The following is a 14120-nucleotide window of genomic DNA, read 5'->3' as shown; positions in this document are numbered from 1 at the left end:
GTGAGCACAGTACGGGATTAGTCAGTGATTGTATGGTGATGTCACAGAGTGAGCACAGTACGGGATTAGTCAGTGATTGTATGGTGATGTCACAAAGTGAGCACAGTACGGGATTAGTCAGTGATTGTATGGTGAGGTAATAGAGTGAGCACAGTACGGGATTAGTCAGTGATTGTATGGTGAGGTTATAGAGTGAGCACAGTACGGGATTAGTCAGTGATTGTATGGTGAGGTTATAGAGTGAGCACAGTACGGGATTAGTCAGTGATTGTATGGTGATGTCATAGAGTGAGCACAGTACAGGATTAGTCAGTGATTGTATGGTGATGTCATAGAGTGAGCACAGTACGGGATTAGTCAGTGATTGTATGGTGATGTCATAGAGTGAGCACAGTACAGGATTAGTCAGTGATTGTATGGTGATGTCATAGAGTGAGCACAGTACGGGATTAGTCAGTGATTGTATGGTGAGGTTATAGAGTGAGCACAGTAAGGGATTAGTCAGTGATTGTATGATGATGTCACAGAGTGAGCACAGTACGGGATTAGTCAGTGATTGTATGGTGATGTCACAGAGTGAGCACAGTACAGGATTAGTCAGTGATTGTATGGTGATGTCACAGAGTGAGCACAGTACGGGATTAGTCAGTGATTGTATGGTGATGTCACAAAGTGAGCACAGTACGGGATTAGTCAGTGATTGTATGGTGATGTCACAAAGTGAGCACAGTACGGGATTAGTCAGTAATTGTATGATGATGTCATAGAGTGAGTATGGTGCACAGTTTTTATAGAAATATCTCACAGCCTCCAGTAACACAGAACAAACCTCCTGATCGCAGTGCACTGCTGGAACAACGGCAGCTGGACACTATGGAGTATGAATGACATATATAAATCTCCTATATATAAGAGCAGCCGGGTGTGACACAGAATACTACATAACTGATGTCAGTGCATAATACACTATATATCATATATTACTGCTGTATGGGACTGTTACATGAATCTGCAGCTCAGACACATGACGACCGCAGCACGGTCCACACTGTTCCTGGGAGGGGCCGCACATTTGTTCTGTACACACATTCCACTCCTGGATCCCATGATTATAATGTAGTTCTGTAATAGCAATAGATGAGCTTCTAGTGGAACTTGGGTGGAGATGCCAGCTGGAGAGCGGGGATCAGGGGGATTACGATGTGTGATTGGCGCACATGCCTGATATTTGGGTGTATAACTGTACAGCAATAAAACAATGTATTCCATTGACATCTAGCATAATCTGCAGACTATACAGCGCAGTAACGTGTAACACGCAGCGTGGGAGGTGACGACGTAATCACCATAAAGGACAATACTGCACAGGGTGGAAGGCGTCACTATCATACACTTTTCATACTCATGTTATCCACTTACTTAGCTACAACACCCTGGGCCCCAATGTATGTGTGAGCTGGGGTCCTGCTCTCTGCCCTCCTACCACCAACACCCCACCTCCACTAAAAGGGAGAGATACATGGTGACTGTGTTTATAGTGTAGATATGTCAGACCTATGACTATACTATAGTACATGTATTACAGTGTTATTGGACAAGGCTACTGTATACTGGACAGGGCTGTACTGGACAGACAGGGCTACTGTATACTGGACAGGGCTGTACTGGACAGACAGGGCTACTGTATACTGGACAGGGCTGTACTGGACAGACAGGGCTACTGTATACTGGACAGGGCTGTACTGGACAGACAGGGCTACTGTATACTGGACAGGGCTGTACTGGACAGACAGGGCTACTGTATACTGGACAGGGCTGTACTGGACAGACAGGGCTACTGTATACTGGACAAGGCTATACTGGACAGACAGGGCTACTGTATACTGGACAAGGCTATACTGGACAGACAGGGCTACTGTATACTGGACAAGGCTATACTGGACAGACAGGGCTACTGTATACTGGACAGGGCTGTACTGGACAGACAGGGCTACTGTATACTGGACAGGGCTGTACTGGACAGACAGGGCTACTGTATACTGGACAGGGCTGTACTGGACAGGCAGGGACATTGTATACTGGACAAGGCTATACTGGACAAGCAGGGCTACTGTATACTGGACAGACAGGGCTACTGTATACTGGACAGGGCTGTACTGGACAGACAGGGCTACTGTATACTGGACAGGGCTATACTGGACAGACAGGGCTACTGTATACTGGACAGGGCTGTACTGGACAGACAGGGCTACTGTATACTGGACAAGGCTATACTGGACAGACAGGGCTACTGTATACTGGACAGGGCTGTACTGGACAGACAGGGCTACTGTATACTGGACAGGGCTGTACTGGACAGGCAGGGACATTGTATACTGGACAAGGCTATACTGGACAAGCAGGGCTACTGTATACTGGACAGACAGGGCTACTGTATACTGGACAGGGCTGTACTGGACAGACAGGGCTACTGTATACTGGACAGGGCTATACTGGACAGACAGCTACTGTATCCTGGACAGGGCTATACGTGACAGACGGGGCTACTGTATACTGGACAGGGCTGTACTGGACAGACAGGGCTACTGTATACTGGACAGGGCTGTACTGGACAGGCAGGGCTACTGTATACTGGACAGGGCTGTACTGGACAGGCAGGGCTACTGTATACTGGACAGGCAGGGCCATTGTATACTGGACAAGGCTATACTGGACAGGCAGGGCTACTGTATACTGGACAGGGCTGTACTGGACAGACAGGGCTACTGTATACTGGACAGGGCTGTACTGGACAGGCAGGGCTACTGTATACTGGACAGGACTGTACTGGACAGACAGGGCTACTGTATACTGGACAGGGCTGTACTGAACAGACAGGGCTACTGTATACTGGACAGGGCTATACTGGACAGACAGCTACTGTATCCTGGACAGGGCTATACTGGACAGACGGGGCTACTGTATACTGGACAGGGCTGTACTGGACAGACGGGGCTACTGTATACTGGACAGGGCTGTACTGGACAGGCAGGGCTACTGTAAACTGGACAGGGCTGTACTGGACAGACAGGGCTACTGTATACTGGACAGGGCTGTACTGGACAGGCAGGGCTACTGTATACTGGACAGGCAGGGCCATTGTATACTGGACAAGGCTATACTGGACAGGCAGGGCTACTGTATACTGGACAGGGCTGTACTGGACAGACAGGGCTACTGTATACTGGACAGGGCTGTACTGGACAGGCAGGGCTACTGTATACTAGACAGGACTGTACTGGACAGACAGGGCTACTGTATACTGGACAGGGCTGTACTGAACAGACAGGGCTACTGTATACTGGACAGGGCTGTACTGGACAGACAGGGCTACTGTAGTGTATACTGGACAGGGCTGTACTGGACAGACAGGGCCACTGTATACTGGACAGGGCTGTACTGGACAGACAGGGTCACTGTATACTGGACAAGGCTATACTGGACAGACAGGGCTACTGTATACTGGACAGGGCTGTACTGGACAGACAGGGCTACTGTATACTGGACAGGGCTATACTGGACAGACAGGGCTACTGTATACTGGACAGGGTTATACTGGACAGACAAGGCTACTGTATACTGGACAGGGCTGTACTGGACAGACAGGGCTACTTTATACTGGGCAGGGCTATACTGGACAGACAGGGCTACTGTATACTGGACAGGGCTATACTGGACAGACAGGGATACTGTATACTGGACAGGGCTGTACTGGACAGACAGGGCTACTGTATACTGGTCATGGCTATACTGGACAGACGGCTACTGTATCCTGGACAGGGCTATACTGGACAGGCATGGCTACTGTATACTGGACAGGGCTATACTGGACAGACAGGGCTACTGTATACTGGACAGGGCTGTACTGGACAGACATGGCTACTTTATACTGGGCAGGGCTATACTGGACAGACAGGGCTACTGTATACTGGACAGGGCTATACTGGACAGACAGGGATACTGTATACTGGACAGGGCTGTACTGGACAGACAGGGCTACTGTATACTGGACAGGGCTATACTGGACAGACGGCTACTGTATCCTGGACAGGGCTATACTGGACAGGCATGGCTACTGTATACTGGACAGGGCTACTGTATACTGGACAGACAGGGCTGCTGTATACTGGACAGGGCTGTACTGGACAGACAGGGTCACTGTATACTGGACAAGGCTATACTGGACAGACAGGGCTACTGTATACTGGACAGGGCTGTACTGGACAGACGGGGCTACTGTATACTGGACAGGGCTACTGTATACTGGACAGGGCTATTCTGGACATGCTTATATAGGACAAGGCTGTACTATAGTAGACAAGGCTATACTGGACATGGGTATACTGGGCAATGTTGTACTATAGTAGGCAAGGCTATACTGGACATGGTTATACTGGACAGACAGGGCTAGTGTATAGTGGACAGGGCTATACTGGACATGCTTACATAGTACAAGGCTGTACTATAGTAGACTTAGCTACACTGGACAGACAGGGCTACTGTATACTGGATATGCTTATACTGGACAAGGCTGTACTATAGTAGACAAGGCTATACTGGACAGCATTCATTTATTGTAAGGAGGGTTAGGCACTTGGGGGGGGGGGGGGTAGTAGCCCTGTCCACTATCCCCTATGGGTTAGGGTAGGGGGAAGGAGAGGGATAAAATACATACCTCTGTCCGGTATTGGGATCCTCATTGTTGGGATGCCGCGGCCGGTCATGTGACCGCCAGCATCCCGGCCGTCGCTATTTCATACCGAACCCCATTTCACTAGTACATTCCATAAATTGATAGTTACATTCTGATTGGTTGAGATAGGCAACTTCTCCCCCATGTTCTCTTTAGTCATATCCTCGGATGAAGTATGCGAGAAGTAAAGCTTCGGGGTCCATAGACAACTGAACATGAAACATGGGGTTGATAGCACAAATACTGTGGATTCAAATAAAAAAATAAATGACTTCATACGAGACTGTTGCTGTTTTGGACAGGACCACGTATTATGTGTGCTGCCTGTATTTTACATTTAGGACAGAGTCCCGTTTCCTCCACAACCATATGTTTTCTTGGAGCCGGGGACACATAAGCCCTATTAAGAGCTTTAATAGGTATCGCTTGGAGTCTAGCACAGCCAACGTCTTTCATTGTATATTCCGTGGAGCCAGGAACCATTACGGGGTCAGAAAGGGCGAGGTAATGTTGACGTGTGGACTACAATTTAGCACATAGATGTTCCTCATTAGGAGCAACTAAGTCAGAGCACAAATAACCAACTCTAAATTTAAGAGCTTGAAAAGGAAGTTGATAACTCCGGACTAGGGAGGCCAATCCCGGCATCGGCATCGGGATCGGCGGGATCCCGGGATTTGGGCCCAAAAATGCCGGGATTTGAATCCCGGGATTGGAGCCTCCAATCCCGGGATTCTAGGGATTACAGTGCGCATGTGCGGGAGGGTTGGTAGGGCGCGAGAGGGCGGGTGGGTGTAAGTAATAACACTTACTATTAGGCGGGCGGCCGCGGCAGCCATGGACAAGCTGAACGTGGAGGCACTTCAAATGTAGCGCCGGCCGCCAGCCAATCAGAGCTGGCGGACCGGCAGGCAATCAGGGAAGCTGCCGCAGCCAATCAGGAGCGACTGCTGCGGCAGCTTCCCTGATTGGCTGCCGGTCCGCCAGCTCTGGTTGGCTGGCGGCCGGCGCTTCATTTGAAATGCCGCCATGTTCAGTGTGTCCATGGCTGCCGCGGCCGCCCGCCTAATAGTAAGTGTTATTACTTACACCACTCCCTCTCTCCCTCCCGCGCCGCTACCAACCCTCCCGCCGCTACCTACACCCTCCCTCCCGCACCACTACCTACACCCACCCTCCCGCACCGCTACCTACCCCCATAGGCATGAGCAGACACTGACAGGCAGGTGCCGCTCAGGACTTCCCACCATTGAAAAAATGGCCCGGGATTGGCCTCCCTACTCCGGACTAGGTGCCTGTGACGAGGAGCTAGGACGGCCGGCAAGCATTCTACAGAAGCCTTACTATGAGTGACATGCAATGCTGATATATGCAGGAATGGTCAATGTTATGCATGTGTCCCTAAACAGTCACACAGCGCAAGGGGATCAGTATGAGATCCCGGTGTATGGTACCCCGGTGAGCGAAATACCGACGCTGGGATCCAGGAGCTTAAAATACCGCCAGGGGTGAGTTAAGGGTGTTCTACCCTCTCCCCACCCCCCTGACAATAACCTCCCTCCCTTTGTGCCTATCCCTAACCACCCCCTGGAGGTGCCTAAACCTAACCCCCCCCCATCACCGCTGCCTAATCCTAACCCTCCCGCCCCGTAGCCTAACCCTAACCCTCCGAGGGCGTGCCTAATCCTAATTCTCCTCCCCGCAGCCTAACCCTAACCCCCTGGTACGCAACTTAACCCTAACCCCCTGTCCCTGCAGCCTAACCTAACCTCCCCCCCTCCCGTGGCTTACCTCTGCAGCATCGTGGTGCCTCCTCGTTCGGGATCCCGGTTGTCGGGATTCGGGCAGCGGGATGTTGTCGGTATTCTGATTTCTGGGTTCCCAACAGCCGAGATGCTGACTGCATCCCAGCGCAAGCATGCCGTGACTGGGAAATGGCGATGCTTACGCACAGGTATCCGGAATGGAAGATAGACCGGTGGTTTCCAAACTCGGACCTCCAGGCACCCTAACAGCCCAGGTTTTAAGTGTATCCATTTTTGAGCACAGGTGACTAAATAAGTACCTCAGTCAATTTAATTTAGCCATCGGTGCTCAACCATGGATATCCTTCAAATCCGGACTGTTAAGATGCCTTGAGGACTGAGTTTGGGAACCATTAAGATAGACAGTCAATAGGTTGACAACAGATGGTCGACACGGTCAAAAAGTTGACAGTTTCAAAAGGTCAACGTCCAAAAGGTTGACGCATGAAAGGTCGTTGTGTGGTTTTTCATGACTGTTAAGGTTTGGGCTACAGTTATGGTTAGGGTTAGGCTGCAGAAGGGGTAATTTAGCATGGGGCTGGTACAAGTTTTGATGGTGCGACAGAGGTGGCATCTAAAGATGATGGTGTCTAAACGCAGCAATGCATGAAGGGCCTAATTCAGACCCAATCACTGCAACGGAAGTGACCGCAGTCTGAAGACCTTTGAGGAGTGCGCCCGTGAAGCCCAGTGAGATGCTAACAGCATCTCTGGGCAGCGGTCCGTCCCCGTGTCCGGACCGTTGTGGGGGTGGACCGCAGCAGCTGCGTGACGTCACTGTCGTGCGATGCTTTTGAACCCGTGAGAGCGGGAAGGGGGCAGGGCCTGACATGCGGGGCGGACTAGCCAAATTTAGCACATCTACGATCAGGTCTGAATTAAACCCCAAAATGCGTTGCATACACATGGATCAAGACAGTTGTTCTCAACTCTAGTCCTCGAGTACCACCAACAGGACATGTTTTGTGGATAGCTTTAATTACGCACAGTAGGGTTCATCTATTTTGCTAGATCAATAATTATCCCACCTGTTCCCAGAGACAGAAATCCTCAAAATATTACCTGTTGGGGGTACTTGAGGTCTGAAGTTGAGAACCGCTGGGTTAAGAGAAAGAGCTTGGTAAGTTAAAGGAGTGGAGTAGAGATAAGGAGCTAGGTAAGGGGTAAGCTGGGTGGAGAAGAACAGCTAGGCAGAGGGTAGATACTGGGCTGCAGGGAGGAGAAGGGTAAAGAGAAGGATCTGGGTAGAGGGGAGGAGCTATGAGAAGGTAAGCAATGGGACTGTAGCACATAGATCCCCTTCACCAAAAGTACCTTTCTTGACAGGCACTGGGGCAATGTCATCATCTATTGGGAATAAATACTAAACAGGGCCGAAGCGTGGCGAGCGAAATGTGATGAACAAAGCGAGCTCACAAGGGTACAATGGCAGCTAAATAGCAGGAAAAAACCTACATAAAGCGTAGATTTCGGAAAAAATGAAAATGCTTTAAGCGCGTTCGGGTTCTTTCAACGAAGGGAATCTAGATTCATCTGGAAAGAACTGTGCAGAGGGGAGGAGCTAGGTGAAATGAATGCACTGGGCAGAGGGGAGGAGCTATGAGAAGATAAAGAACTGGATAGAGGGGAGGAGTTGGGAAGAGAGGAAGAGCTGGATGAAGGAAGGAGATGGTCAGAGGGCAGGGACTAGCTAAAAAGTAGGAGCTGGGTGGAGGAGAAAAGCTTGGTGAAGAGAAGGAGCTAAATAAAAAGAAGGACTTATGTGAATGGAGGGAGCTAGGTGACGGGAAGGAGCTGAGCAGAGGGGAGGAGCTATGAGAAGGGCTAAGAGCTCAGCCGAAAGAAGTAGCTAGGAGAGAATCTCAGGTAGAGGTAATGGAAGTGTCGTGGGTGTGTAATGGGAGTGTTGTGGGTGTGTAATGGGAGTGTCATGTGCATGTCATGGGTGTGTTATCTGCATATTATGGAAGTGTCATGAACAAGTTATGGGAGTGTCGTGGGCGTGTAATGGAAGTGTCATGGGCGTGTTATAGGAGTGTCGTGGGCGTGTAATGGGAGTATCGTTGGCATTTTATGGGCGTGTAATGGGAATGTCATGGTTGTTTTATGGGAGTGCCATTGGTGTGTAATAGGAGTGTCATGGGTGTATTATAGAAGTGTTATGGGTGTGTTTTGGGAGTGTCATGGTTGTGTTATGGGAGTGTCATGGGCGTATTATGGGTGTATAATGGGAGTGTCATGGGCGTATTATGGGTGTGTAATGGGAGTGTCATGGGCGTATTATGGGTGTGTAATGGGAGTGTCATGGGCATATTATGGGAGTGTCAGGGGCGTATTATGGGTGTGTAATGGGAGTGTCTATCTGGAGAACCCATATTGAAAAGAATCATTTGATGGTGGAATGGATTCTCAATAAGAATGGCAAAACCATCAGCATTGTATCCGAGGCATCAATGTTTGCAAACATTCAGTTGTAATGGCCATCCCTACCCTGCTGTACCAGTGCAGTGCTAGGATATGCTGGTTATGTGTGTTGCCTTATGTAATGTATACTCGGGCTGTAATGTCACAAGCATGTAGACTGTTCATCTACTAGCACCTGATTATAGCTGTGCCTGCTAGACATTGCAAAAACATCCCACGCATTTCACTGTGGTTCATCTGTAGGTTATTAAGTTATCTTGGCACACACGCATTTCACCCGCCTTTTCTCCAAGCAGCCAACTCCTAATGCAAAAATGCTGGTAGTCCAAACAACAATGTATATAGACGGGCATTCTGGAGCTAAATCAGATGTGGTTGGAAGCAGCAGCGATAGCGCTATATGGTGATGCAGCAGGAGGCGCCTATTACAAGTAGACACCTCCTGCTGCGGTAGTGGTATGAGCTGCATCCTAGGACGCAGGCATCGGATTACTGTGACACCGTTGGCGGCTTGCAGCCCTCATGGGGGTCACGCAATCCAGCCATCACAGAGGCCAGGAAATCTCCGTCCAACCACAGTGATCCTGGCCTCTTCCCTCCCCCTCAACGGCGGCCATGCACCATCCATTTTCACAAACGGAGGCCGTCGCTGCCCCCTACTCACCCCCCCCCATATGGTATCAGATTGTTAATCACTGACAGTCTGATGCCGGACGGCTTCCATTGTCACAGGGCCCGGACACACACACAGTGTCCTGCACATGCACAAAGCAGAGGCGTCACCGGGTGCGGTGAGACCCGGCGTGCTCGTGGCACAAAGGGGCGTGGACAAAAAATAAAGGGGGGCGTGGTCTCATGGGGATCGTCACTCCGGGGGCGTGCTCGTCGCAAAAAGGGAGCGTGACCGTAAATTAAGGGGACGTTGTCTTATGGGGATCGTCACTCCAGACATTCTGGGCTGCTCCTGGAGACTGTCTCCCAGCGCTGTCGGCTCCTCTTCTGTAGCCGAATTTAACACTGCAGCACCTGGCTCCTGACACTGCGGAGGAGCCCACATTTTGGTGTCACACCTGGGTGCGTACCGCAGCCCCCGCACCCCGCCTTGTGACACCACTGGCGCAAAGTACCGATAATCAGCACTTTATGACATGAGAAGCAATTACAATCGGATCTGAGTGAGGTTCTTTCTGTCACAGGGTTTTGTGTACACAACGTTTTCCTTTTTGAATGACCATGTGTACATATCCCAAGACATAAAGTCAAGGAGACACTTTTTAGATAGCTAAAAGCACTCACTGCTACTTTGGAAAGGGTTCAGTATGATTTGCCGGCTGTCGCGATCCTGGCAGTCAGGAGACTGACGCCGTAATGACGGCAGCGAGTGCAGAGATTCCCCTCGCGGGCTCACTGCGCTCGCCATGCTTCGCTCATCACACTATTATATTCCCCCTCAGGTGGTGGTATGGAACACCACCCAAGTGGGAATTCCGACCGTCGGCATTTCACCAGGTGTCGGGATTCCGGCCTAAGTATCCTTAGCACCGGGATCCCGACAGACGGTAAAAATTTACCGCATCCCTTTGGAACATTGCAAGTTGTAAAGATCTCTATTAGTAACAAAGGTGGTCATTCCGAGCTAATCGCTAGCTGCATTAGTTCGCTGTGCAGCAACGAGACAAAAAAACGTCACTTCCGCGCATGCGTATACGGCGCAATGCGCATGCACGGCGTACTATTACAACGAACGATGTAGTTTTACACAGGGTCTAGCGATGCTTTTTAGTCGCACAGGCAGCCGAAGAGTGATTGACAGGATGAGGGCGTTTCTGGGTGTAAACTGACCGTTTTCAGGGAGTGTTTGGAAAAACACAGGGGTGCCAGGAAAAACGCAGGCGTGGCTGGGAGAACGCAGGGCGTGTTTGTGACGTCAAAACAGGAACTGAACAGTCTGCAGTCATCACAAGCGCTGAGTAGGTTTAGAGCTACTCAGAAACTGCACAAAAAAACTTTGTAGCCGCTCTGCGATCCTTTCGTTCGCACTTCTGCTAAGCTAAAATACACTCCCAGTGGGAGGCGGCATAGCGTTTGCACGGCTGCTAAAAACTGCTAGCGAGCGATCAACTCGGAATGACCCCCAAAGTGACTGTAGTGTGCTGAGTTTATCAAGCGCACAAGATATATAGATTTCTAACAGAATACAAATCTACAATGTAGCTGTTGCTTTCATTTGAGAATATATTTCATTAATGCACACGTACTTACAAATAGTCCAGATTATTTATCCGATTAGAATAGATTGAAATGTGCCTGTATGGAAAACGGTGAATTATACAGTATTACAGTAACAGGTGAACACTCTACAAACTTCACCTCTATCCCTAACTAAGGGGGTCATTCCGAGTTGTTCGCTCGTTATTTTTTTCCGCTACGGAGCGATTAGTCACAAACTGCGCATGCGCAATGTACGCAGTGCGCCTGCGCCAAGTAAATTAGCTCAAAAGTTTGGTATTTTACTCACGGCGTAACAAAGTTTTTTCATCGTTCTGCTGATCGTAGTGTGATTGACAGGAAGTGGGTGTTTCTGGGCGGAAACTGACCGTTTTCTGGGAGTGTGCGGAAAAACGCAGGCGTGTCAGGGAAAAACGCGGGAGTGTCTGGAGAAACGGGGGAGTGGCTGGGCGAACGCTGGGTCTGTTTGTGACGTCAAACCAGGAACGAAACTGACTGAACTGATCGCAGTGTAGGAGTAAGTCTGGAGCTACTCAGAAACTGCAAAGAATTTTCTATTCACTATTCTGCTAATCTTTCGTTCGCTATTCTGCTAAGCTAAGATACACTCCCAGAGGGCGGCGGCTTAGCGTGTGCAAAGCTGCTAAAATCAGCTAGCGAGCGAACAACTCGGAATCACCCCCTAAATGTTCTGGATTATCTGGTAAAATACAGCTAACTATACTTAGTAAATTGCAGCCTTCTACATATACCTTGCTGGTTATAGGGGATCCGGTCAGTGTCTAGGTCGACCACTATAGGTCAACAGTCACTAGGTCGACATGGATGGAAGGTCGACACGGTTTCTAGGTCGACATGTGCTAGGTCGACAGGTCTAAAGGTCGACATGAGTTTTTCACATTTTTTTTCTTTTTTTGATTTTTTTCATACTTAACAATCCACGTGGACTACGATTGGAACGGTAAAGTGTGCCGAGCGAAGCGGTAGTGGAGTGAAGGCACCATGCCCGAAGCATGGCGAGCGAAGCGAGCCATGCGAGGGGACGCGGTGCACTAATTTGGGATCCCGGTCACTCTACAAAGAAAACGACACAAAAATAAAATAAAATCCTCATGTCGACCTTTAGACCTGTCGACCTATCACATGTCGACCTAGAAACCCTGTCGACCTTCCATCCATGTCGACCTAGTGACTGTCGACCTATAGTGGTCGACCTAAACATTGTCGACCTAGACACTGTCGATTTGATGAACCACACCCGGTTATAGATCATTTATGTTATTTAATGGTAACCTAACCAAATGTATTTTCATTCTGAGAAAACATATAATAATAATGTAAAACATAATAAATGAATTAATCCTTTTTAATTAACAAATGGCGCTTTTGGGGGGGGGGGGGGGAATCTAAATGCGCAATTTCATTTGCTGCCAGAGAACTTAATCCTCCTGCTTACGGGATATTTATTTTTGGCAGGTTTTCAGGAGAGTAAATTAAATCAATAAACAAGTTATTCGCTTTCATTGGAAAAAAAACTCCCACAAATGTATACGTCCCGCCTTGTTTTACACCAGATAGCAAAAAAAAAAACACAAAAAACCCTGTATACTGTATATATAAAAATAAATAAAAAATAATTACAATAATATTAAAATGTATTAACTGAAATTCAATTTAAGAAATAAATGCAAAACCCATCATATATAATCCTTTACCTCTCTGCCACTTGCTGGTGAAATTGGCCTCCACACAGTTGTAGAGCAGCAGTAGGACGCAGGACTGTAGGTACATTATACCGCCGTCTGGTGCCTGGGCTGAGTGTGGGCTCTCGGCGTTCCCTTGGAATAAGAACCTGCTCCTCTTGCTGCAGCTCCTGGGTCTCTCAGTAGTCTAGTTCTGTGATCTCTCAGCTGCTTGTAGTTTGACTTATGACTGTAGCAGATATTTCTTCCCCCCCCCTCACACACATCTGGAATGAGTCAGGGTTGCAGCACGTGAGAGCTCAGCAGTGAGAGGGAACCAAAACATTATCCCACTCTCCACATCGCTGTCTGTACCATGAGTGTCCCTCTGGGAAGCGGGCCGCCTTTACTGACGCAGAGCTTCTGTGGAAACTCAGAACACTCCCTGTACAGTGTCTGACTTCAGAGATGCACCTGCCTGTCCAGTTGGGTAGTCAGTATAGGCACATGCCTTGGGGTATCTGGAAAAGCCTAGGGGCATGTGTCAGGCTGGACATCTAAACTCTGCTGCTTCAGCTCCAGATTTCAGAAGCAGGGGTGTAGCGAGGGTGACTCCAGTGAAGAACGAGCCCCAGGCGCCAAAAAAGTTAGAGGACGCAGATGGAGCGCACACTGACTTAGACTCAGAGACTAGGTGGGGAACAGGGCAGGCCAGTGGTGACAGCAGGTGACACTGACATCCAGCACATGCCGTAGCTCTGCCCGCCCTCTTTACATGTGTCACTGTCTGCTTGTAGCTGTGCAGCCGGGTTACTTTTGTCCTGCAGCCTTCACTGCTGCAGCACCTCTTTCTGCCCAGGCTGCTGCAGCACCTCACTCTGCCCCGGATGCTGTAGCACCTCTCTCTGCCCCGGCTGCTGCAGCACCTCTTTCTGCCTTGTTTGCTGCAGACCTCTCTCTGCCCCAGCTGTTGCAGCACCCCTCTCTGCCCCGGCTGTTACATCATTCTCTCTCTACATTGATGCTGCAGCACCTCACTATGCCTCAGCTGCTGCTGCAGCACCTCTGTCTGCATTACAAGCTGCAACATAACATGTATAAATGGCTTTTCTGTGGTGTAACATGTATAAGCGACTCTACTGTAGTGTAACTTGTATAAGCAGCTCTACTGTGGTGTAACGTATGTAAGCGGCTCTACTGTGTGGCATGATGTGTAGAAGGGGCACTACTGTGGCATAACGTGAATAA

The 14120-nt window shown here is 49.3% G+C and overlaps 1 protein-coding gene across 1 annotated transcript in view; it reads right to left on the bottom strand.

Moving 5' to 3' along the window:
* The window catches only part of FAM180A (family with sequence similarity 180 member A), a 38326-nt gene extending 25090 nt beyond the window's left edge, over positions 1–13236 (bottom strand). Inside the window, exon 1 of the mRNA XM_063930601.1 lies at positions 12906–13236. Coding sequence (XP_063786671.1) covers positions 12906–12981 — 76 coding nt within the window. The 5' untranslated portion in view covers positions 12982–13236. The remainder of the gene's footprint in view (positions 1–12905) is intronic.
* Positions 13237–14120: the final 884 nt, after the last annotated feature.

Source organism: Pseudophryne corroboree, chromosome 6 (genome assembly GCF_028390025.1).
Source record: "Pseudophryne corroboree isolate aPseCor3 chromosome 6, aPseCor3.hap2, whole genome shotgun sequence".
NCBI classification, from domain to species: domain Eukaryota; kingdom Metazoa; phylum Chordata; class Amphibia; order Anura; family Myobatrachidae; genus Pseudophryne; species Pseudophryne corroboree.
The sequence above is the reverse complement of the archived record's forward strand: the minus strand, read 5'-3'. Positions and strand labels throughout refer to the sequence as shown.